Source organism: Guillardia theta, assembly GCF_000315625.1.
Source record: "Guillardia theta CCMP2712 unplaced genomic scaffold GUITHscaffold_24, whole genome shotgun sequence".
Taxonomy (NCBI): Eukaryota; class Cryptophyceae; order Pyrenomonadales; family Geminigeraceae; genus Guillardia; species Guillardia theta.
In genome coordinates this window covers 573,398-599,672 of record NW_005434650.1, presented here as the reverse complement: position 1 = coordinate 599,672, position 26,275 = coordinate 573,398, and the positions used below count along the sequence as shown (strand labels likewise).

The window sequence follows — 26,275 nt, the reverse complement described above, 5'->3', positions numbered from 1 at the left end:
GGAGGGAGGAAGGGGAGGGAGAGGGAGAGGAAGGAGGGGGAAGGGGAAGGATGGTAGAGCAGGGATGGAGCAAGGATGGAGTTGGGATGGAGAAATAGCTCACCCGCCCAAGGCCTCTCCATGTAGTTCCGTTCCAGAGCGCGAGCTTTGCGATGGGGAGGCTGCTGGCGCTTGTGAAGCTGCCAGCGACCACGAGGACGCTGCCGTAGACGGCAAGACCCGAGACGCTCCCCCCTGACACCCCGTCCCCGAGCGACCGCCACTGCGTCCCGTCGAACATGGCGATGCCGTTGAAGGGCCTCGAGCAGAACTGGTTGAACTCCCCTCCGACGAAGATGCTGCTCTCGTTGGTGACAATGGTCCGGATCTCCCCCTGCAGAACTCCCTCCACCTGCTGCCATCGCGCACCGTCCCACCTGATCAGGCCGCCGCTGTGAGTCGCTGCTCCTCGTGTGGAGTAGCCCTTGGTGAAGGATCCTCCTACCAACAGGCTCTTGCCGTACTTGGCGATCGCCTTCACCTCCCCGTCCACTCCGAAGCCCAAGGGCCTGACTGTGACCCCGTTCCACATGAAGATGTGGTTGACCATCACGGAGTTCACAGACCGGAAGGAGCCGCCGAAGACGATGACGTGTGCTTCTGTGTACAGGGCCAGGATGGAACCGTCGATTGCCATCTCATCAGGGTGGAACTGAACCCCTCCGGAGCTCAGTGCCGAGTAGCCGTATCCCATGAAACCCTCGCCCGTCGCCCCGACCCCGAGGCCTCCCACGTAGAAGGAGTTGAAGAAGACGTTTTTGGGAAGAGAAACTCGCCGGTCCAGCCCCAGCTCGTTGACTCGCAGCGAGAGCTGTTGGGCTCCCTGGAGCAGCGGCGTCTCGCACAGGATCTTGCTGTCAGACAGGATGGACACGTTGGCGCATGATCGGTTGCCGAAGAAGACTTGCGCATTTCGATACTCGCCCGCTGCGTATCCCCTGCTGTACGTGGACCCGAAGTACAACCCAAGAACTGTGACCTGCATGCTTGTGCTGGACGGGAGGACTGCTGGAGTGATTCCCAGCAGCCTCGGCAGCGGGAGGACGCGGACGACAGCGACGAAGCTGAGGGAGGCGTTGGTGGAGAGGCCTCCGAAGTCTGACCCCCCGTCATCGAACGCGGAGATGAGGAGCGTCGCTGTGCCATGGGCGTCCTGAGCGCTCGTGAAGTAGAGGGTGCCGCTGGCGTCGAGGTACGGGGAGGAGGAGAAGAGGTTGGGGGAGAGGTTCTCGATCCTGATATTGTAAAAAATGCTCTGCCAGCTCTCGTCCGGAGGGCCGGGGAGAGCGTCGAAGACGAATCCCCGGACTATCTGCGGCCCGCTGTTCTCTACGCAACGATACTCGGGGGTGACGTTGAAGGTAGGAGGGTCGTTGACAGGGATGACGGTGAGCTGTGCTGTGAAGAAGTCCTTGTTGGTGCTCCTGTTGAGCTGCTGGGACGAGTCATAGAGCCAGATGGTCAGGTTGGCAACGCCGTTGTGGAAGGGGTTGAGAGTGAAGCTTAGGGTGCCGTCAGGGTAGGAGATGTTGGGTCCCTGGAGGAAGAGGTTCTTGTTGGAGCTCTCGGTCCAGAAGCTCAGGTTCCTCGCCTTGAACTTGAGGTCGGAGATCTCTCGGACCAAGAAGGCAGTGAAGACCTGGGGGACGACCAGCTTCGCCTCTGGGACCTTCAGAGCCCGAGGAGCGAACTTGGGGAGCTTGTTAGAAGGAATGACGACGAGCTGCATGCCAACGAGCGAGTAGTCGACTCCTCCGTCCGTCGTTCCGCCGTTGTCCTTGATCATCAATGTCAGGTTGAAAGTTCCCGTTGTGTTGGGGAGGACGGTGAACGCGAGGACGGTAGAGTTGAGAAGGAAGCTGCTGAAGAGCTGGTCCTGCGTGTAGTACTGACTTCCTAAGTGTATGCCAGCGATGCTGAACGATACAAGTTGTGTCTTGTCTTCTGCTGCATTCCCTGCCGTGAGCTGCGTAGCGAAACCCTTCTCGAAGTAGCTTCCGTTTCCGGCCATGACGGTGAGCGAAGGGACTCTCGGCCTGAAGGTCGGCGGCTGGTTGACAGGCCGGACGGTCAGCGTGAAGTTCTTGTAGACAGAGGCGAAGCTGCCGCGTTTCAGCGTCAGGGAGTACCTGTTCACGAGGCGAACGGTGAAGACTGTGCTCCCGAAGCCGTCGGCGGTAGGGGTGACTCTGACGATACCCATGGGAATGCCCTCAACCAGCTCGACCGAGAGCAGTGGCTGGGTCTGTAGAAAGGTTGCCCTGGACCAGGTGAACTCCCAGTACATGTCCGAGATGAAACTGCCGGCAGCACCGAAGGAGAGGTCAGAAGCGAACACGAGGGACTGTGTTCCTGTGCCCTGGTTGCAGAAGACGTCGAAGGGGACGAAGAAGGGGACGGAGGTGGTGGGGATGGCGACCAGGTTAAAGTACCTCGGCGAGGATCGATCGTCTCCTAACCGCCTCCCCTCGTAGCTGGTTGACAGCCCGTCGTCCAAGAGCTCCACCTTGAAGCTCGCGGAGCCGCTGATGCTGGGAGCGAGGAGCGAGAGGGTCCCGTTGATATGCAGCGTGAGGTTGGGCAGGACAAATTGGGGGGGGTCAGCGGACAACTGCGTTACGAGGAAGCTCACTGACTGGCAGGGAACAGCCTCCCCGGCCTTGCTGATCGCCGTCCCTATAGAAGAACAGACCTCCTCGTCCCGTCTCGGCCCGGCCAGGACTGTGACCTTGCACATGTTGTTGAATGCTGAGTCGGCAGTCTGGAACAACCAGAAGATGTTTCTAGAAGAGTTTGACCCCAGGCAGGAGGAAATGATCTTCCTTGCTCCATTCAGCCCCATCGCTGACTTCTTGCTCGGATCCACCGCCTGCCCGCTCTTGGTCAGCAGCTGCTCGACCTGCGTTCCCCGGAACTTGAAGCCCACGTTGTCGCACAGACTCTGTCGGTGGCCAAGACCGTCGTAGACGCTGGCGATGTCGAAAGTGACGAGCGAGTGCTCTAGCTCGTTCAGCACGAAGATGGTTGACATTGCGTCGGTATCGGCCGTGGTGACACCGACGGGCCCAGTCATCCCGTTGACCAGCTCGAAGCGCCATAGAAAGAGTAGCGCTCCGTGGGTATGGCTGGAGAAGACCAGGAAGTGTTGACCGCCGATGACGAAGTCTTCGATGTTGAGAGCCTGACCCACGTCAACTCTCATAGCGTACTGATGATGCCGTGGGTACTTGGCATCCTCCTGGTTGATCGCGAGCATCTCCACAAACTTTCTCGTCCTCGCCTCCCACTGGAAGATGGAAGACTTGGACTGCGGAACAGCCCCGTTCATCCCCATCTCCCCGATGCAGGCAGCTCTGGAGGAACTGAAGTTGCAGACTGACTGGGCAACAGCCAGGAACACGTTGCCTCCCTCCTCGAAGAAGTGAACTCTCGTTGCTCCCCGGACATGGTTGACTACCTTCGTCGCCCCGTCGTCCGACGTCGTGCAGGCATTTTCCATGCAGTACCTTGCCGTCATGTTGGCACGGAACTCGTTGAAGATGGAAGAGCCGGAGGAGGCTGCTGTTGTGTAGAGGCTGTCGGGGATGGTGACGTTGCCCATGGAAGACTGGAACTGCAGGGTCTGATACAAGAGAAAGCATCCCGACGGGCGATTCTCAGTCCATTGGTTCACACAAGTGTCATTCCATATGTAGATCACAGGATCCACATCGAACACACTCATGTCGTCCATCCTGTAGAGATCGGCTTGCCTGTTTGCGACAGCCATCAGCATGCCGACCCCCTCCAGGTTGAAGATCTTGGTCCCCGTGGTCCCATGTCCAGCTATCTTCTGCCGTATCTCGAACGATCCAGCTGGACTTCGCAGCATGTCGTTGTACAGATCCTTGTTGAATACGTACACGTCGACGTTGTCAAACGAGCAAGAATGCCCGTCATAGAAGTTGGAGATCACCAGGACTGGATCTTGGAATTCGATCCAAACGGCTCCAAACGTCTGGACCCTCTGGAAGGGCTCGAAGCCAGGGGTCCAGGTCATCGCCGTCTCGCTGGTCTGCCGCATCCACCCATAGGGGTTCCAGCGGTAGATGACGGACTCAACTGTGGAGTTTCTATAGCAATCGTCATAGTACGCCACAGCCAGGTAGTGCACGTCTCCCTTCAAGGTGAAGAATTCAGCGTGCACGGCCCCCGTTAGGGATTCGCGGGCTGGATCAGTGTTCTGAAGGTTTTGGAAAAGTTCGAACAGCTGCTGGCCCTGGTTCCAAGAGAAGATGTTGACCCCGTTTGACTGACGGTTGCAAGTTGAAGTCATGGAGTTGGAGACGGCGAGGTAGTGCAGGACATGCCCGGCACGGTCGCTGATGTTGAAGTAGGTGACTGAATGGGCCGCCTGGTTGCCGGAGAGAGTCTGGAGCAGGACAAACTTGGTGGAGGAAGAGCTCCAACGGTGGACCGTGACGGTTCCGACGCCCGTCTCACCATCGCTAGAGGCAACAGCGAGGTAGTCGACCTGGTCGATCTGAAAGTGCCTCGTAGCTCGGGCAGTCAGAGCCCAGTTGTTGCTGAAACTTCCGATCCTCTTCGGGTAGAAGCTCCCCTCCTGGAATGACTGGGTCGTGGTCAGCGCTTTGATCGGGATCAGAGTGTTGGGTGAAGACACGTTGAAAGACAGGAAGTTCACTTCTCCGTTGTATGTCGCATCGCAGAACCCCAGCTCTCCGTTCGAGTTCCTGTTGAACACACTCACAGCATCGTCCAACCATCCTGTCACATACACCAGGTTGGCAATGTGCAGCCCCGTCGCCCCTTTGATTCCCTTCGTCACAGTCCCAGCAATGCTCTGCCCCTCACTCAGCGTCTGCACGCGAGTCAGTCCGCCAGTCGTCTGGTCGACGTTGAACACGGTGATCGCATTGTCGTTGAAGCTCGTCACGTAGAGATTCTGAGCATCCGCGCTCACCTGGATCGACCGGATGGAGCGGAAAGGGAATCCGAAGTCGGTTTTGCTCAGCAGCTTGTCCTTGGTGATCACGTTGGTGGAGATCTGCTGCATCAGAGCTGAGTATCCTGAGGTGAACGAGGCGCTGCTGCTGTAGATCAGATGTCCGACGGCAGGGTCACGCCAGAAGACGGAGATCGAGCGAGACTCTGCAGATGCGATGTAGACGAAGTTGCCAGTAGGGAGGATGTCGATAGCGACTGGCCTGCGCATTTCTGACACACACTCCCTCCATCCCCTCAGTATCTTCACGCTGGCCGAGACATTCGGGTCGAACGATCGAAGCCCGACAAACAACAAGGCGACCTGGTTGTTGCAGGTATGAAGCCCGTCCGAGCTCGGCCACTGCACGAGGTCAATCGAGGAAACATTCGCAAACGGGATCTGTTGTCCTCCTGACGATCCAGAGGCAGGTGTGTTGGCGGACAGAGCGCCGTTGAACTGAGTCCCGTTCCACCGATACATTTCTGTCAATCTCGATGCGCTTCCCACCATGATGTAGGTGACGCTGTAGGTGAAGGCGCGCAAGGACGTGGCATAGGGAACATTCAGAGACTGCAGGAGGTCAGCGGACGAGATCATTCCGGAGCCCTTGAGCTCGAAGATCTGCGAGGCCCCGTTGAGCATGAAGCTGGCGAACATGACGAAGTTGCGGTTGTCGGCGGTGAGATGTACCACGTCAAAGGCGTTGGTGGTTGTGAAAGACAGGACCTTCTTCGCAGTCACCCGCCTGTTGGCAAACTCCCGATCGTGAGGGACCAGCCGGTCGCCGAAGTAGCTGAATGTCGAGTTCTTCGGGACGCCGAGGGCGAAGATGGTAGAGTCCTGGTTGCTCGTGAAGGAGGCAAAAGCCACGTAGGAGACGTTGAAGATCTCAAAGGAGCAGGAAGACGCGGAGGACCACACTGGGAACGGGATAGGGTCAGAAGCTTGCAAGGGAAGTCCGCTCGAGGAGTTCAAGAGGTAGCCAGCTGAGTTGTCAACGAAGGACGTCAGGATCAGCAGCGGCCTGCTGTCGTCGGATCGAGAGTTCACATCCACGTACAACCACTTCCTGGCCCCGCTGGTGAATACTGACTGCACATGGACTAGTCCAACATCCCCCGAGGTGCCGCTGACAGTAATGTGCAGGAGCGGGGAGAAGACTGAGGTGCTCTTCCCGTCCCAGTAGTTGGCCACCATCAGGTAGGTCTGACCGGAGAACTCGAAGGGGGTGATGGAGGAGACACCGAGGACGGTAAGGTTGTTGAAGTAAGTACAGATCCCTCCCTTGCACGTGCTGTTGGTGCTGTTGCAGAAGTCATGGAAGTACGGCAGGATGGAGACGGACGTGTTGATGACAGTCAGTGTGCCCGACGGGCAGACCGTCCGGTTCCACAGGCCGACGTTGATGGTGAAGTTCCTTGACGTGAGGTTTGTTTCGATGATGGCGCGGCTAGAAACGTTGACGGCGTAGGTGTCAAACTTGAAGTCCTGAGTCACTATCAGCGGCGATAGAGATTTGACCCGGCTGACGGCCTTGGACGTCACGTCGAGCCTCTGGATCTCCGACCGGATGATGAAGCGGAAGGTTGTGAGAACTCCCGTGCAGCCTGTGTCGAGCTTCGTGGACCCGTCCTCCGTTACTATCATCCACCAGTCGCTGACATTCCGCTGGTCAGGAGGGATGTAACCGCAGCTCTCATCGAAGCAGAAGCGCTGCAAGACCGTCGCCTCTGTTCCCCTCGTCATGTTCCGTCGGATCAGTCGCATCGTAGTCGCTCTCATCCCCGAAGGCCAGAATATGTCCAGGCAGATGAGGTAGCTGCAGTAGAGAGGGTCATCACAGATGGGGTAGGAGATGTTGGACACGCCCGTCTGCCCTGCAGTGATGAACTCACAGCGGTACCCGAAGCCCTTGCTGAACCTCCCGTGCAACATGATGCTCGTCGACTCATTCGTGTTTGCAAAGTCCCCACTAGGCGATATCGCCCCAAGGATGGTCTTGTTGACTACCCTTCCGGTTCCGTGGACCCAGTAGTTGTCAAGCAGCACAGTTGTTGTCAAGTTCTCCAGCTTGTAGAGGAAGTCAACCTCGCTGGCAACCAGGGCTCGTTTGAAGATCCTGACACTTCTTACCATCCCCGTGTGCTGCTGAGGGTTGCTGGTAACTCCCAGGTCCCCCAGCAAGAACGGGTTGTCAAACTTGCACTGAGGTGCGTCGGAAGTGTACTTGAGGACCCCACAGTCAGCTGGGCAGGCGATCCTTGACTGGACGAGGTTTCCGTTGAGGTAGAAGTCAACTCCCGTCCCGTTGTAGGACACCACCAGGTGAGCCCAGCTGCCGAGTTCCAGCGTCGGGGTCCTGCGGTAAGTGTTTAAGATCTTCCTCTGGATGCTGCTGCTGGCGGTGAAGTTGAAGTAGAAGGAGGTACTGGTAGAGCTTCTTGAATATGAGATCGTCCAGCCCTTCACGCATGTAGCAAAGTATCCCGCGCTCACCAGCCCCGACTCGACCGTGTCTTTCTCGATCGTGAACCAAATTGAGACGGCCAGTTGCTTCTGCAGCACACTTGCTACAGTGGTCGTGTCCCCGGACACTACCAACCTTGGGTTCAACATGTTCAGTTGAATCGACTCCTTCACGCCGTTGTTGGAGATGAAGTTGAGTGGCGACATGCTCGCTTGTGGCGTCCGGTCCCAGTCAGCATACACGTCAGACTTGCAACTCAGGCCTGCCCCGAGCACCAGAGCCGCTCCCAACACCCCCGACGAGTCGCGGAAGGTGGCGGGTCCGTAGACTGTGTCATATCTCTCATCGCAGTTTGATTGCAGTCTGTTCCTGGAGTACACACACATGCTGGAGTTGCACGTCAGATTGCCGAGGCTCGACAGGGATTTCTGGACGGACTGCTCACCATAGAGGCTAGCAGACTCGAAGACCCAGTTTCCGACAGTCTGCAGCAGAAGTTCGTTGCAGCAGTTGATGTCGCAAAGGACAGTCAGCTTGTCGATGGGGCAGTCCGAGGGAACAGGCGCAGGTTCTGGAATGTACTGACATCCTGCCGAGTTCATGATGTAGGGCCTGTGATCGACAACTACCGACGACAAGTGGCAGAGGTCGGTCAGGTTGTATGTGATGATGTCACTGTCGTTCTTAGCGTACTGGGTGAAGCCTCGGAATCTCAACCTGTCCTCGCCGTCGGACCTTCTGTCCAGGAACGCTGTCTGCGAGATGTTTTGATTCTGAATCTGCGCGATGGAGACAGAGTTTGTGTCCCTCTGGACGGCATAAATGTGTTTCTTGTCAGGTGAGACGACATAGTCTGTGTAATACTTGCCCAGCCCTCCGATCGCTGCCACAGGGTCGCTCCTCTGGACCGTGAAGTTCACGGCTGACGTCACGAGACTGGCCGGAGGCTTTGGGAACCCGAAGATCGATCTATGTCTCGCAAAGAACCCTTCGGCAGGAGAGACGTAGGAGGCGAAGTTGTCAATCCGCAGGAGACCAGCTCCCTGGAGAATCTCGACGTTGACTGAATCGTTACGAAGGATGTTCATGGGTACCGAGCAGACCTGATAGCTCATGGTTGAATTCTCGAGGGTCGGGCAGGTACAAGTCTCGTTCCTCGTCGCGTTCAGGTTTCCACATGAGACGTTCCGCTGAAGGGCGAAGGTCGGCGGGTAGTCGATGGTATCGATGAGGATCTTGAAGGAGTGTCGAGTGGACGTGTTGTCTCCTGCAAACATCGGGTCGCTGTTCATGGGCCCGTCGTCCGTCGCGTGCAGCATCACCAAAGACTCGCCGGTCAGGTCAGGATTGACGCTGAAGACCAGCGAACCGTTGGCATGAACCACTGGCTGAAGATTGAACAACGAGGGGTTAGTGACGTCATCAATGAAGAAGGTGACATTCTGGTTGTCGCAGAAGACGCCCTGAGAGTTGCAAACTTTGTTCGGCATGTCCACCACTAGCTGCGACACCAAGTTCTCTACGATGTGGAACCTGTTCTGACATGCTTCATCTGCCTGCACCGGACAGTTCTTCACAATGAACACGTCCCGCACTATGAAAGTGGGCTTCTGATTTACCGGCAGCACTTTCAACACTATCACCTTGACCGCCGAGGTGATCACCGAGGTCTTGTAGTCATGGAAGACACTCAGCAAGGTTATGCTCAGCGTTGTTGTCCCATGTTGATATGGCGAGAGAGTGAAATTCAAGGATCCATCCAGCGTCATCGTTGGTAGCACAGCAAACATGCTTGGATACTGCACTACAATGTTGAAGGTCGTGTTCTCCCAGTTACCTGATCCAGAGAGTATGTTGTATGCCACAGAATTGTTGAAGAATTCTCCAGACCCTTCAAACATCGTCAACTCCTGCACACGCAGGTCGAAGCTGGGAAGCTTGACGTAGGGGAGGATCTGGACGACGAAGTGCTCAGTCTGGGAGCGCTGGGTGGTTCCGTCGTCAGCATGAGAGTCCACGAGGGTGATGGAGAAGTTTGTGCTGCTCATGGAAGAGTTGGTCACCTCTAAGACGAGGGACCCGCAGGGCAGGAGGACGCGAGGGATGACGGGAGTTTCTTGTTGGGCACCGTTGACGTTAGCAAACTCGAAGGAGCCCGTCTGGTTTTCGTAGCTTCTCCTTGTGCTCTTGTCGTGGTTGTAGCCCTCGAACGGGCCAACGGTGAACTTGGTGATGAAGTTCGGGACCACGAAGATGTTGCGGTCCAAAAGGCACGCGAATGTCCCGTCGGAGACCGAGACAGGTAGGGTCGAGTTTGAGTCCCTCAGACTTATAAGTCCAGCAATCGATGTCTGCAGCTGGCTCCGTACGGCCAGGTGGTCAGCGGCATCCCGACAGCCTTCAACGTACAGGAAGCAAGTGATGTTCATCAGGGCAGATAAGTCTGACGGACCCGAGACGCAGGGAGCCCTGAGGCTCACGGACATCTTCTTCCCTGTAAACGTGCTCAGAGTGTCCGAGATAGTTCGGTACAAGTCCTGCTGCGATGACGAGGCCGTCGGAAAGACTAACAGGTCAGCTAGAGTAGTCAAGTTGAAGACTTCGCTGTTGTTGCTGATGGAACTGATCGTTAGGTTGTACATCATCGCCTGGGAAGCTTGTAGGTTGCAGTTTTCACCCATCCGGATGTTCAGGAGATGTTCAGTCATGGTGAAGCGAGGCTCGTCGTTGACAGGCACAACGTTCACCATCAGCAGCTTCCTCGTCTCTCCTCGGTTCGGCCCCGCATAAGACCCCGTGTCTCTCAGAACGAAGTTGTAGAGGCTCGATCCGAAACGATGGCTGAAATGCAAAGATGATCAGCGATTGGAAGAGATGGAGATCAAGGAGTTGGGGATGGAAGAGGGTTGAAGACAATGAGAAGAGGCAGAGAAGGTCGGAGGAGGATTCAATCACCTGTCCGTCCTGAAAAGAAAATCCGCAGAGGAGTAGCAAAGCCTAGCAGAAGCAAAGCTGCAGCCGAAACCTCTCAAGTTCAGCACGACTTGCGGGCCCAAGAGCAGATCCGGATCGCCGGACACGAACTCGACCTGAGAAGAAACATCATCAGCTCCTATCTCATCATCAGGCGCGACCACAAGGTCTACCTGGAAGATCAGGCCCTGGTCGCCCTCGTCCCATTCGCCAGATGTGACGTTGACCAGCAGGTTCCTCCCCTCCTCCCTCACAATGTCTTGGCTCGACTCGAGAAGCCACAGCACGGGGATCTCGCCGCCCTGCTGCACGGAGGAGGGAGAGAACTCAAACCTCGGGTTCTGGTTCACCGGCAGGACCTCCAGCAGGAAGGTGAAGTTCTGCTGAGCCTGCCTCGCCCCCCCGCAAGCGAGGCTTCCGTCATCCTCCATGTAGACCTCGAACTCTGCCTTGCCGTTGACATACTGGTGCAGCTGAAACTCCAGGGCCCCATTCGGCCTGATGTGCCAGCTGTTGTCCAGCAGCAAGGTGTCGACAGTTCCGTAGGAGATGTGGTACCTTGCGGGAACTGACACGTCCTTGACGATCATGTGGAACGAGACGTTCTGGTCCTGATCTCCGAAGGGGTATGGCAGGTCAAGACCTTTCAAGATGTTCACCGCGAACTGCTCTACCTCAACCAAGTATCCCTCGATCGACGACTCGTTGACTAGCAGTAGACCACTTGACAGCTGGAAGGAAGGAGGGTCGTTGTTGGCCGTGATGTAGATGTCCAGCTGGTAGGTAGCGCTGGCCGACTTGTAATCCTGACATGTGCCCTCGTCTATCAGCGTGATGTTGAACGCGCGATGGCCGAAGTGATTCGGTATCGGCTGAAATGAGAAAATTCCATCTACCCCAGCAGATGGGCCGAGTTGGAAGATATTCATTTCTTCACCCAGCGCCACAACGCAGAAAGTCATGTTCTGTGGACCATCCCTTGCCTCTGAATCCTTCGACGTGGCGATATCCACCAGAATCTGCTGGCTGTAGTTGTGGTTCTCACATATCTGGATCACTGGAGTCGACAGATAGAAGTAGGGCGGAAAGTTCTCTTTGGCAATGTCAAGGCTGAAGTTCCGTAGGAAGCAATCGCCCCCTTCTTGCCCCACATTCGCTGGGTCGTCGAGTCGGATCACCATGGGGAACTTGCCGAAGGTGTACTTGCTTACTGCCAGCATGAGGCTGCCGTTGGGGTAGAAGTGCGCGTCTGAGATCGCTCCCTGGTCGTAGCCCTGAACCTCGAAGGTTGCGCTACTTGACTGGTGAGTACCATACTCGTCCTTGAGCAGCCCGTGGATCCAGAAGACCTGCGCCGAGTCTGACTGCTGTGCCTGGTAGACGCTCGAGCTCAGCTGGAAGCATGTTGGCCTTGGCACGGGCTGAACTACGATGGTGAAGTTTGCTCGATGAAACCCCTGGGGATTACAGTTCGCCGAGCTGTCGTAGCAGTCGCTGGCGGATATTTGCAGCGTCGCGTTACCTTGCTGCCCTTTGTTGAGTGAGAAGGTCAGAGTTCCGTTGGGATAGTAGAAGTCGCTGCAAGCCCCCTTGTTCCCCTGAGTTACGATGGAGGGAAAGATAGAGAAGATGTCGCCAAAAATGTCAATGGTGGCAATCTTGAAGATGACATTCTGTTTGTACTCGTCCTGGATGCACTTTTCGGATTGAGTGGTCACCTCAGGCGCTGGCGAGATTCCGAAGGCAAAGTCATAGATGTAGTGATCAGGATCTGAGGAGTAAACGTCGATGAGCTGCCTTGAGATCTCAAAGTTTGGTTGCTGATTGATCGGGCGGATGTCAAGCTCGAACTCCGCTCGACTCTCTGTCCCGTCCATGTTGACCTGGAATTTCATCCGGCCGTTGAGGTATTTTTCAACCTTCCCCAGGAGAACACTCCCATGGGTGCACTTAACCACAACCATCCGCGAGCCTTCTAGCTGCTGATCGCAAGTGATGTCAAAGTGACCCTCGCCGCCGGTGATCAAGGTCGAGTCACTTGCTCGTATGTCAGCTTGATAGTCGAAGACGTACTGAGACATGGTCGAGACTTGGAATGACAGCTGAAGTTGGTCCATATCATTGACCAAAACACTCTTAGGGCCAACTACATTGGAAACAACATTCAAAACAACAATAGACATCGTCTGATCAGTGCCGTCATAGGTAACGTTGACGTACTCGGAGATCTGACAGGACAGAATGTCGACAGTCAAGTCAGTCCCGTACTCACAGGATGTGTAGTTCTGATTCGTTTGAAAAGAGGAGGTTCTGCTGTCACTATAATCGAAGTACGAGACCGTCCATCCATACTCTGTTGCCCAACTCTTGACCTTCTGACGGAAGTCGGCACTGATCTCGGTGTAAGGCATCATGATGTAGATGAACTTACAGTCCGATGCATTGTAGTACACGTGCTGATTGCCCTCGCACACAGGGGCCAAGTTGACTTCCTGCACGTCATTTCCTCCACCATACACGAAGCTCAAGTTCAACGGCAAGTTGTTTGTAAGCATCTCAACCTCAGGGCAAGCTCCCTGCACAGCTCTTGTCAGTTGAGCGTAAAATCCGATGACAGATATCTGAATTGTGTGTGCAATTGACGTGTCAACCCCTTCGTTCTGTGTCCCTCCGTTGTCCACAGCATGGACGATCATCGTGACGGTGCCGAACGCGTCCGGCAGGACCTCGAACGATAACGTGCCCTCTGACGTCACTGTTACCGTTGTCGTGTTGATGATTGAGAGATCACTGAACTGAGTGACGACAAAAGTGATGAGCTGAAAATTTTCAACATCATTCCCATTGTAATAATCCCCCTTCAGGATGTTGTCGGCAAACTTCGGCACTTGATGATAGGTGATGCCCCTCCACACGTTCACGATCCCTCCATTGCAAAGGGAGAATGACGGTCGTTGGTTGACACGTTGCACATCAACAGTCAGGTTCGCAGTCCCGTAGACACCGCCCAAAGAGTCATGCAGCTCGATAGCAAAGGATGTCGAGCCGACGGAGTTCTCCTGAAGACAGAACGACAGGTTGCCATTGCTGTCGAGGGCGAGACTCGAGATCAAATCAGCAGGGCCAGCAGGTGGGACATAGAACGACACCGACTGATCGCTCTCGTCTTCAATGGCTGCGATCTCCCGATCTGTCGAGGTACTCATGTAGCCGGTAGGCCTGATGTTGATTGCGAAGGACGGCAGGTAGAAGGGGACTTTGCCAGCAGAACAGTTCACTGACATGGGAGCCGGGGAGCAGGTCAAGCAGTTTTGTAAGAGTTTCATATTATAGGAGCACGAGGAGAAATCGGGCCAGCTGTTCTGTCCGCAGGTGTTGACACATTCTGAAGCAGAGAGAGAAGAGCAGCTGAGTTCGAAGAAAGGGACTTGATTGACAGGATGGACAGTCACTGAAAGACTGCTGCTAGTGGAGACGTTCCTTCCGCACATGTAGCCGCCGTCATCGTACAAGGTCAGGACGAAGCTTGCATTACCATTCAAGAACGGCACCACAGAGAAGTTGATGTATGCTTTCTGCGAAGCAATCAGAATAGTCGGGGGGCTTACAAACAGCCACGAGCCCGTCAGTGTCTCCAGGTGGAATGTCAGATGCTGCTGGAGCTCGTCGTAGACCGGAGGCCCGGATAACACGTCACTAGCAAACTCATATTGACTCGAAACAAGAGTAACATTCTCTTCCAGCTCGATGCTCGTCTTTACCATTGTGTAACGAGGTTCTTGGTTGACAGGGTTAATTGTTACTGTGAAGACAGCTTTTTGATCTGAATTCCGCATTGATATATTATACACGACGTGCCCATTCAAGAATTTCTGTGCCTTCCCAAGAAAAACTTCAATCGAACAGTTCACAAAGAAAGAGTTGTCGTAGCAATTGCTCTCTATGGGGCAGAAGGCAGTTACCGATCTGCTTGTGTTTGCAAAGAAAGTGTCGTTGCTATTCATGTAGGAGGCATCATTCACCACGATCTCCGTCGGTGTGATATCAAAGTATAACTCGAGCTTTCCCGTGGATCCGATGTCAACATTGATTGGCCCAATGATGTCATTGATGAAATCTTTCAGGGTTAGGCTCATGTGCGTGTCGTCGAGCTGAACTTGCAAGTAATCGGAGGTGCTACAAGCATCCTGCAGGGCGAGCTCACCGTATTCGTACGTCCAGTAAGTCTCGCGAGCCAGTGAGAACGAAGGGACGCGTGCAGAGTTCCTGTTGAAAGTCTTGCTGTTGAAGTTGAGCCCAAAGAAACCCTGTAGGTCCAGATGCAGCGACGGGTTACAGTCAGTCGATATGAAGACCACGTTTCTATTGCTTGCAGAAAGACCTTCAAGGTCGACGAGCAGGTCACTCCTGACGGTATCGTCACATTCGCTACCGGTAGAGCACTGGCTGACGCGGACATCTACGATGTTATCCTCAGGAAGCAGAGCATGTTTCAGCTGTTCCTCCAAGTGCAGACAGTCGACGCCTGGATCGAGGTGGACTTGTACGATCCGATACGATTTGGCCACGTAGATCATCATGTTCGACGTTGTGGTGTCTTCCCCACCTCCCTCAGTCCCTCCGTTGTCCTGCGCTTTTATTTCGAAGGAGAAGTTTTTCTCGTTGATGGAAGCTCCGATGGATACGCTTAGCGTCCCGTTCCGGTAGATCAGTGGATCTTGAATCAAACCTGGCAGGTCAAAATATGGGAAGGTAGTGAAGGTTACGATCTGGTCAGCCTCGATGACGTCATTCAGCTTTCCGATTCCGTTGTCAATGTTGTAGATGAACGAGGGGATCATGTGCCCCCCGCTTCCTTGCCAGAAGGTCAAACTTCCGTTGTCACAACGGTCGAAGGTCGGTCTTGAATTGACAAGGTACACTGTCATCCGGAAGAGAAGGGGCCCAAAGTTGTTGACCCCGCCGTTGGACGAACCTCCGTCGTCCCACAGGGAGATCCCAAAGTTCTCCGATCCGAGGACGTCCTTGTTCATGCATAGAAAGATGGTCTCCAGGGTTATGGAAAGGTTGCTGTAAAGGAGCGACACGTTCGACTCAGGGACGATGTCAAAGGTCAACTGCTGATTCCGCTCGTTGTACAAATACTGCCTGCTGGCCGTGACGTTCTTGGCAAAGTTGGAGATCAGGATCGGAAAGTCGCAGCCCTGGCAGACAGGGCTCGAGCACTCTCCTAGGAAGGTCGAAGGCACCCGGACCTCGAAGTAACTGTCGTTCACCTGGCAGGCATACTGAGATGCATGCTCGCAGGCAACCTCATTGAAGCTGAAGAACGGCTCGTCGTTGACAGGGACGACCTCAACGGTAAAGTCCAGCGTGCCCGAGACGTTCTTCCCTCCGTTCAAGGTCCCTCCGTTGTCATACAAGGTCAGCGAGCATGTCGCATGGCCGACGATGCGGGGCACCGGGGTGAAGCAGAGTATCCCATCGTTGGAGATGGACACGTTTTCCAGCAGGTCGGCAAAGCAATCGCCTCCTCCTCCTCCTCCTCCACTGATCTTGAACGTGAGATCCTGCGCGCTCTCAAACCAATCCTCTCCCTTCGGGCCTACAAGGGAGGACAAGGTGGTGGGCCCTTTAAAGATCTGATGGGCCAACTGATGGCACGATCGAGAAGAGGATTGGTTGACAGTGATCAGGTCGACGGCGAGCTGGAAGGAAGGTGGAGTGTTGACGGGGATGATGATAACCTCGAATGTCTTGTTGAGGGAGCTGGACTGCCTTGTGATCAAGTCGAAGCTGTTGAGGACGATCTCAACGCTGGTGTTGCCGAAGGTGAAGTTTCGCGTTCTGAAGAATAGGTTCAGGCCGGACCCGAAGTCGAAGTTGTTAGTGATGGTGAGGTCGAACAGGTACTCGTTCTCCTCGGGGACCAGCTTGAAGGTCATCTGCTGGAAGAACTCATAGGGCCCGTGAATCAGGTCAGTCATGATGCGGTAGAAGAAGTTGGAGTTCGCCTCCGAGCTCTCCGCCTCGAGGACCACGATCTTGCCTCCGAACTGGAATGTCGGAATGTCGATCTGAGGGATCAGGGAGACAAAGAACCTCTTGAGGCTGGAGAGATCGCCCCCTCCAAACTCTGTACCTCCGTTGTCCTTGAGCTGAACCAAGATCTCAGCTCTGCCTGACGCCAGGTACTTGGTCCTGAACTGGAGGGTGCCGTTGCTGGTGATGGAGGGAGGCAGCGTGAACAGCTTCTGTTCGTTGGTCGTCAACTGCACTGAGAACGTGAGGGACTGAGGCGACTCCACGTAGTCCACCCTCCTCCCGTCATAGGTGTTCCCTGCCGAGAGGTACTCGATCCATTCAGTCGTCATGATCACGTAGGACGAGTCGGCCGGCACAAAGATGTTGCCCTTGGTGTAGAACTGAGGAGGCTTGTTGATGTGGACGGCATCCGCGGTTGTCGCCTCCAGTAGAAGCATCTGCTGATTGCAGGAAGGCGAGAGCAGAGGCGATCGGAAGGGAACGATGCCCCATTCTGACCCTGACATCACAACAATGCTCAGGTTGACGGGGAACGCAGCATACGGCCACAAGGTGCTGTTGTCCCACACAGGAGGGATGCATACCACCTCGCTTCTGCTCACCCTGTATGCTGGGCTGTACTCCAAGTGAACAGCCTCCACAACCAAGTTGGAGTAGGAAGTCAGGAGATCGGCGATACTGCCTGCCGGCTCACTCTGAGCCTGCTGCATTGCGCTCTCGTTGAGGGTGCTCCCAACCACACAGAAGTACTTGTTCTGCTCGTAGAAAGCTCTCCCAGTGATCGTCAGCGCTGGCGACCTCCCTCCATCGATTCCTCCCAGGCGGTCGAAGAAAGTTGGATTAGTCTTGTTCCAGACAGTGTAGAAATCTACAGTCTGCGCGAACTGTTCCTTGGCTACGAAATCTTCTCCGTTCCTGTCGTAGAACTGTATCGGGGAGGACAGCGAGGCAGGGATCACGGACAGGTTGAAGAGCCCAGGGTCGAAGTACCAATCCTCCACTACACACAGCACCTGATAGTACATGCAGGGTTGCTGAGGGATTTCACAACAAGTGGATACAACTGCTTCCGTCTGCTGCAGCCCCCCATAGTCGCACACGTGCTTCTCGTTACCGAAGCCGAAGCCCGAGATGGTTATCAAGAACCCGCCCAGCGCTGGCAGGCTCGTCGGGCTGACTTGCAGGATCCCAGGGAGAAACTCAATATACCTGGGAGGACCTGGAGCCTTGCTGACCACTTGGCAGCTGAACACGTCGGTGACTTCATCCTGTATCCTCACTTCCAGCGTCGCGTTCTTGACGTGCTGGTAGTTCCATGCAGGAGAGGTGCATTCGAATGATGTCTTGTTGATCGGGCTGAAGAACCTCCGCAGGAACCGATACCCCTGCCATGCTCGTGTGATGTCGTTGGAGAAAGTCTTGTACTGCAGGCTGTCACCCGTGTGATAGTAGAAGACGCACAGGTATTCCAGCGAGGCCGAGAGGCCGAACGCGTTCACGTGTATCAGCTCCCCTCCTGCAGCAGAAAACGTGGAAGGGAATGTGCCCTGGGAGGACCAGGCAACCAGGAAGCGGAAGATGCATGACCCTCTCTGCGGCTGATCCACCCTCTGCTCCACCGAAGTGCACAGCTCGTACCATGAGAAGGTGTCGACCTCCACAGCGTCCAGCGTGCGATTGGTGAAGTTGACTGCAACGTCATCCATCGTCAAGAGCACGGCCGTGTGCCCTTCCTTTCTCAGCTCCGACTCGGCCTCGACCTGGAACGCCACGTACTGCAGGCCCCAGGCGGGAGTTTGACAAGAGACTGTAGTGGGGCTCACTGAATGTCCCTCAACCGTCATGGTCTGGTTGACCTCTCCGTCCACGTACCGCTGGAAGACACAGCGGTACATGCCCGAAGGAACGAAGCCGAACCCCTCGAGCAGGAGCTCTTCGTTCCCGCTCGCCAGCCCATCGACGGGGTTCGAGGAAGAGACTGAGTCCCAGGATTGATAGAAGGTGAACGAGTCGTCGGTACCCGGCAGCCTGTCCAGCTCCCTGCTCCCCGACACGTCATGCACAGAAAAACGCGCAGTCGCCTGAGGATAGACCCAGCTCGGAATGAGGCAGAGGAGGTTCTGGGTGTCAAGAAACTGCGCCGTTGATGACGTGGCATTGCCCTGATAGTCAAAGACGCAAGAGTAAGTCGCCTCGAGCCGAAACCCGACTCCCTGTATGCTCACGACATGTCCACCCTTGGCCAGACTCTGGGAGACATTCTTGTGGCCCCACACGGCTTCGAAGACGAAGGGCGAGGTAACTTGGCCGTTGGGCAGGAACGGGACGTATGCCCCTTGCAGTCTGACCTGCAGGACCCCGGTGGAAATTGTGCTGTAGTTCCACTCTGGAATTCGACACTCCATGCGAGCTGGGCTCACCACCGAGATCGACGACTGCACTGACACTGCACCTGGCGACAGGCTGCTTCTGAAGATGCAGAGCTTGCCCGGCATTTCCAACTCTACTGGCCAGTACCCGAAGCCATACCCCGAGATGGTCAGAGTGTCCCCGCCCGAGGCTGAGAAGGTTGAGATGGAGAGATTTCGAATGAGAGGAAGGCTCTCGAACCTCACGGTCGTGTTGGACCAGCACCGTGACGAGTTGATGCAGGGCAATGGAACCTCGTTCTCCGTCACCTCCACCGCGACTTGTCCTGACGGCCTCGTCAATCCCCACTGGTCCGGCGCTCGGCAGATGATGGTGTTGGCATCAACCGCTCTGGCTTGCGTGTAGTTCTGCAGTGAAGGGCCGGAGAAGATGCAGATGTAGTCCTTGGAGACGTCTGTGTTGAAGCCAAACCCGAACACAGTGAGGATAGATCCCCCGATGGAGGAGAACGAGGATGGCGCCACGACTCCGTCAGTACAAGGATACAAGAAGACGACGTCAGACGAGTTCACCGGGTGGGGAAGGAAGCGAACGATGTGGCTGTCCTGCAATATCGACACCTTGCACGTGGTAGCGGCGAAATTCCAGGTGGGCGAGTGACATTCAAGGATGGTTGTGTCCCTCCAGTACCCTTTCATGGTAAAACTGACTCCTGCACACACGTACTGACACTGATATATCGAGCCCTCTACAAACCCGTTGCCATACACCATCACCGTCTCCGACCCGCTCGCTGGCAGTCGCAGCGAGCCCATCGACGACCATGAAGGCCGGTAGGTGAGGCTCAGAACAGACAGGGCGGGACAGAGAGACGGGAGGGGTTCCAGGAGAAGCTGCAGAGTCCCTGACGAAGCAGGGCAGGAGGCAGCAAGAGCTGGGACGGGGCAGCTGAGCTCCTGGAAGCTCTGAATAGTCCCAACTTGTTGATATTTGCAGCTTCCGATGGTGAACTCGCACGTGTAGGTGAAATCCGGGGAGAAGCCGAACCCATGGACTGTAACAAGTTTGCCGTCACTGCTGGAGCCCCCAGCAAACATCCCGTTGTCCTGATTGTCGATGTTGTAAGAGACCCACTCGAAGCAGAGGAGGAGCTGACAGGAAGTGTCTTGACACGGAGCCGAGCTCACCTGCTCCAACCCTGAGTTGGTGAAGGGCACAACCTCCATCCCTTGCAGCAGCTCGAGCGATACAGTCTCGTTGGGAGCGACCGGAAAGTCAGCGCCCCATGCTGGAACGGGGCAGACGATGAGGCCAGGGGAGATCGCGGCGGCCTCAGTCGTCAAGTTGGAGCTCCCGGACGAGAATCTGCAGAGGTAGGGAGATACGTCAAAGCCGAAGCCGTAGATGGTGACGTTGGCTGTCCCTCGAGCTGAGGCAAGGGTCGGTTCGATCCAGTCCCATCCTTGCAGGAAGGTGAAGGAGAGCTGAGTCGAGTGGACGACGCTCGCACTTTCCCTGAGAATCTCCAGGCCGACAGTCTCGTGCACATCCCATGCTGTCACGTTGCATGAGAGCTCAGTGGTGCTCACCACTTTCGCCTTCACCGACATGCTTTCCCCATGCTCGAACTTGCAGTAGTAGTTTGCTTCAGGGACGAACCCTTGGCCGAACACAACGACTTTCTGGCCGCCTTTAGCCCAGCCCGAGCTGGGAGAGACGCTGTCAACCACTTCGTAGAGGGAAAGAGAGAGGGTGGTAGAATCCAGCTGGGGAATTGACAGGTTTGTTCCGTTGTAAGAGTAGGACAGGCTCACAGTGACGGTGGTCGCAGGATAATCGACCACTGGCGATGGACAAGTCAAGCTCGTCACCGTCGTGTAGTCTGCTCGAACAGCCACGGTGGTCTGAAAGGCTTCGTAGAGACAGAAGTACTCGACCGACTGAACGAAGCCGAAGCCGCGGAGGTCGAGGCTGCTCCCGCCCTTGACTGACGCTTGTAGGAGTGACACGTAGGAAGAGTTCCATATCATGTAGAACTCGAACGAGAAGTCGACGTCGGCCTTGGCAAACTTCCAACCCTCGTAGGCGATGTCAACCTGGACTCTGCCCCCCATGGCTGGGTAATCCTTGCCCCAGTTTGGAGTGGGACAGAGGAGAAGCTCGTCGTTGACATACTCCGCTTGCTCTTCTCTCTCTTCCAGCTCCCTTGAGAACAGGCAAGTGTACGTGGCAGAAGCAGAAAACCTGAATCCTTTCACGCTCACCACGGACCCTCCCGATGCTGGACCAGACAGCTTTGGGTTGGCACTGAGGCCCTGGAGAAGACCGAAGTAGAAAGTCTGTACAGTATCGCTGATCCCGTTTCTGAGCAGAGGAAGCGACGAGATGACTGAGATGTTGAGGTACGAAGGCGAGAAGTAGCCTGATGGAATCGGACAAGTTAGCGAGGTTATGTTCAGTGCTGATTGGAATTCGCCGATGTTGTTCTGGAAGACACAGGTGTAGTTGTAGTTTTCTCCGATGCCGTACCCTTGAAGCTGGACCGAGTTCGCGTCGTTGCCTCCAAAGTACCATTCGGCAAGAAAGTCATAGTTGACCTGCTCTCCACCCTCGCAGTCCGGAAAATATCCGCTGCGGCATACTAGTTCTGTAGTGTTGAAGGCGGCAAGCTCAGTAGAGAAAGAAAGGGAAGGGTCTGATGTTGTGTTTGAGTTGTTCGTTGCTGAGATATTTGAAGAGTTGAACGAAGCCATGGTGTCAAGGAATACATCGCTCACATTCGAAGTATTGGACGTGTTGGTGTTGTTGGTGACGGAGGAGTTGAAGATTGAAGAGTAGTGTTCGCACGATGGGATGGGCTGGTCGGAGATAATTCGATGAAGCTCCAGACTTGTCCTGACGCTGTTCAGTTTCCATCCGGGAAACACAAACCCGATGAAAGTTGAATTCCGCGGCTTCTCAAAGGAAGAGAGCTGCCAGCCGAGCTCAGATGTAAAGTTGAGGAAGTAACAGCTCGACACGTCCAACCCGCTCCCTTTCACTTCCACCGCTATATTCTCCTTCGTCACCGAGTACTGCCTGCTCTGCGAGCCCCAGCTCGAGGTGAACGACAGGGAAGTCGACCTTGACTTGTCACAGAACAGGCTCCCTGCCAACCTCTCGCACCTCGGCTCTTCGTTCTTCACCTCCGAAATGACAGTCAGCGAGTCACATGCTTGCCAACCGCCCCCGTCCCCCCATAGAAAGTCTCCCAAGACCGCTGACTTGATTCCGTTCTGCTCCTGCACCAGCAGCGATCTGATACTGCCACAACCCATCAAGTACAGGCTGAGGCCCCGCCTCAGGATCTCCTCATACATCCCTACATGGTCGTTCAAGTCGGAGCCGTTGACTGCCGTTACCGACTTGAGCACGGAGACCTCTCCCTCGTTGCCCCACAGCGCCTGCTCTGAGTGGAAAGCAGGAAAGTGACTCCCCCACACAAACTCCTTGAGGTTACAACGGAGCGCCGAGTCATTCACGACCTGCGACGAGTACAAGGCGCTATGGCCCAGCATACTGACTGCACACACGTACTCGCCGCTGCTGTTGAACCCGTAGCCCGAGATGACAACGTCTTCCTCCCCCGTCGCCGGGACTACCGACGGGGTCACGTAGGACCAGACCTCGTACAGGGTTGCAGATCGCCCAGTGTACTCGGGCGAGTCGGAGACGAGGTAGTAGGTTGTGTTGTACCCACACCCGCTAGTCGAGTTGCCCGCTGCCGTCATCCCATACAACGTGTAAGGGAAGGTCGAGGCCAGGGGCGTCCAGTCTATCACTCGGCTAGCCGCGTCGACAACGCTGATCTCCACAGTTGTCAAGGGGGAGCTCAGATCTGAGGTGGGCCACTTGGGCACTATGCATGTTCCTTCCTGGCAGCCTGCAATGGCCACGGAGCTCGAGTACTGGAAACGGCAGACGTCATGGATCTGCAGGGCGGTGACGTTGGTGTCGATGAAGACGCCCTGAGCGGAGAAGCGGCATCGCATGCCGGCCATCGAGAAGCCGAAGCCATACACCACCAGGTCACTCCCACCCCACCTGGGGAGCGTCAGGTTTCCTTCCAACGTGATCCAGGACGCGTGCACGGTCACGTTGTACGTCGGGGCATCGAGGTACTCCTTCCCTCCGCTGGTGATTTTCAACAGACGGAGGTTGAAGATGCCCGCAGTGTCAAGGTGCTGGAAGTTGCAAGTCACCAGCGAAGGCTCGTCGATCCTCGCGGTGGAGATGGCCTTGGAGCAGTCGGACAAGGCAGTTTCAGCCTCGTTCTGAAGCTCACAGACGTAGGTATCCCCAAGTAACACGGAATAGTTGACGTTGCCGACGAAGAAACGAGGGCTGGCCCTGTTGCCCCACTGCTCCTTGAGCAGTGTTGGTTCACCCATCACGTTGACCCAGGACGAGACGGAGAGACCGGCTTCGATCGTCAAGATGTTGTCAGTTGACGAGTTGGTGCCGCAGCCTCCGTAAGCGCTGTCACACCTGGCATACGCGAAGGAGAGGTCAGAGAGGATCATGAGACCTCTCCTGCCGTTGGCCGAGATATTTACATCGTTGATCTTCACATTTACAAGGCCACCTCCCTCCACGCTCACGTTGGCAACGAGCTGCCAGTCGTCGAGGTTCAACTCGCTGAACCACAGGCTGCACTCACATTTTCTCGTGTAAACCCAGACATGACCCGCTCCAGCCTTCATGGAGACGTCGACTCCGGTCACAGAGACGTATTCCTCCGGGAACAGGTCGAACAGTACCCCATAAACAAGTCCTCCTGCTGCGTAGTTCCCTGGAGTGAAATCTGCCAAAAGTCCGCTGGTCACTGAGGAGGCTAGACTTCTTGCTTCTGGGATCTTGGTATTGTACAGGCCATAGCCCTGAAGAACCAAACTTCCCCCGGCAGAGTACAAGTCTGTGTTGCTGATGGAGTACCAAGGGGACAAGTAAAACTTGAACACGAAGCTGGAATTTCTCGGCAGGACCAGGTAGACGTCTTCGACACCTATGGCGCAAGTGACGCACGCGCGGTTGACCACCAACTGACTCCCTCCGTCGGAGGCGCTCTTGATCATCATCACCTCCTGCCCAACGATCAGCATCATTCCACTCTCGATCGGCCAGATGTCGTCGGGTGAGCTGAAGTTGACCGACAGGGAGGCCTCCATGGATCCATAGTGTGTGGGCGTTGCTACTCCCAGACCAAGATACTGAATGACGTATACATCTGCTACCGAGGAAGGGAATCGGATCCCCCAAAGGTCCCCGAGGTCACAATTCAAAGTTGAAGGAGACAACCTCTTGGCAGGCAGCATGAGCCTGCGAAAGCCGAAGACGTGGGGCCAAGGGGAGTCTTCCTGTACATGCAAGAAACAAGAGGTGTTCCCAGCAAACCCAAACCCGCTGAGCGTCAGCAGGGCAGCTGAGGCAGGAGCAGCGGTAGGAGCCATCCGGGTGACTACAGGAAGGAAAAAGTAGAGAGGCTTGACGTTGGAGAGGCCAGCAGACAGGGTGACCTCTGAGATCATCGAGTATATCGTCAGCTCCACTTTTGGAACGAATAAGAAAGGCCATGCTGGCATGCTACATACAATAGTGTGCTGATCAACAGCGACGACGCTGTCGGAAAGGACATAGAATGATTGATTGTCGTGAGAAGAAAATCGACATCTGTACACTGGATATGAATAGGAAGGATTGAACCCTTGACCCGCAACAGTGATGCTGATTGGATTAGAAATGTGCCCCCAGCAACGGTACGATCCCTGCGGGTAACACAGGCTGCTGTTCAAAACTGTCATATGGAAGACACTTGCAACGAAGCGGAAGCGATTGCCATCGTAACGAGAGGACAGCAGTTGGCAGTTCTGTTCAGAGCTACACTCGTAAAGGCTAACAAGAACCAATGCCTCTGGTCCACCATACTGAGGAACTTGCAACAGCATGCGCGTTTCAGAAACGACTTGCAGATCAGCCTGGACCGTTTCCAATCTGTCTCCGTTCACATCCCTCCCAATGAAATGAGCGACATAGCTTCTTGACAGGTTGAAGCCGACTCCATTGATCACAACCTTGTCATTCTGATAGACCTGCGGCGTTGTCCAACCTGCATCTGGAACACCCAACACTGAAAACACGGGCGTTATAGGGAACCACCAGGCGGCAAAGTAACGGAAGGTAGGAACGGCAGGGCCTGAGAAAAGAACTTGATTGCTCATAGAGTTGTGGAGCGAGAACGAGACTTTAGATGCTGTCTGACTCCTTGCAGGAGCTGTGCAGGCTAACTGCACTTGACTTACGTACGAAACCTTTCCAGTGACATCTACACCGTTCCCACTGAACTGGCAGTCGTACGAGGAATTGCTGAAACCAAACCCATAGACTTGGAATTCGGTCTCTCCCATCGCACTCAGTGCGCAAGAAGAGCCATCACAGCTTGTGTGTGTCCAAGCCTCCCCCAAGTGAAACGTCAACCCATCCCCGTTCCATTCCACTGGCCTCCCTTGGTACATGACTACCAGCTTGAAAGTCCCTTGGGAATATTGAGGAAAGGAATCTGCAGTGCCTATGGCGCACGTAAGACTCCCATCTTGGCTGATTTGAACGATGGACGACAATGCGGAAGAAAGCATGGTATCCATCCTCGTCTGAAGCAGGATCTGACTGCCATCCTTCGAGCTCACGATACCACAACTGAACTTGCCTCGCTCGCTCAGCAGAATCCCCTCACCCTGAAGAGGGATGTAGATTGGCCAGCAGGAGCCTTTGCAATCGGGAGCAGGAAAAGAATAATTGTTAGAGGATGCATACAACTTCGGCGGTAGGAAGACTGTGAGAACGTTATTGCCCACCACTTGCACCGACAGGCCATCTCTCAGCAATGTTGCATTCCACACTCCGGGCAGTCTTGAAGATGGAGAGAAGTAGCAGACGATCAGATCGGGATCGACTCTGAGTGCAGAGCCAACCTCCAACATGCTCCCGCGGTTGATAGTACATGAATACACTCCTGCGCTGTCGAACCCGGACCCTGAAAAGCTCACGTTGAATGCCTCGTTCAAGTGCCCAGTAGGATTGAGAATCGTTGTCACATTCTCACCCCGAGACAGCACGAAGCAACTAAAGACTACGAAGATCCTTGCCATGATCCCTCCCGCCCCAATTTGAAAACCAACCTTCCTCACGGATGCCAGAGCAGCGCAGTCCCGACCTCGACCTCGTGACCTCTTTCTCTCATGCAGTCCCCGAGCACTCTCCTCCTCACATCTGCCTCTCTGCCTCTCTTCATCCCTCAGGCAGCCTCCCCCTGCATGTTCCCCTCCCCTCCCTGCAGCGCTTTCCGCCATGTCAGGCAT

The 26,275-nt window shown here is 55.3% G+C and overlaps 1 protein-coding gene across 1 annotated transcript in view; it reads right to left on the bottom strand.

The window, feature by feature from the left end:
• The window catches only part of GUITHDRAFT_137244 (hypothetical protein), a gene marked incomplete at both ends in the record, with an annotated part of 27,042 nt that extends 767 nt beyond the window's left edge, over positions 1 to 26,275 (bottom strand). The window contains 3 exons of the mRNA XM_005834798.1: positions 104 to 10,334; positions 10,449 to 10,582; positions 10,640 to 26,275. Of these exons, the coding sequence (XP_005834855.1) occupies positions 104 to 10,334; positions 10,449 to 10,582; positions 10,640 to 26,275 (26,001 nt within the window). The remainder of the gene's footprint in view (positions 1 to 103; positions 10,335 to 10,448; positions 10,583 to 10,639) is intronic.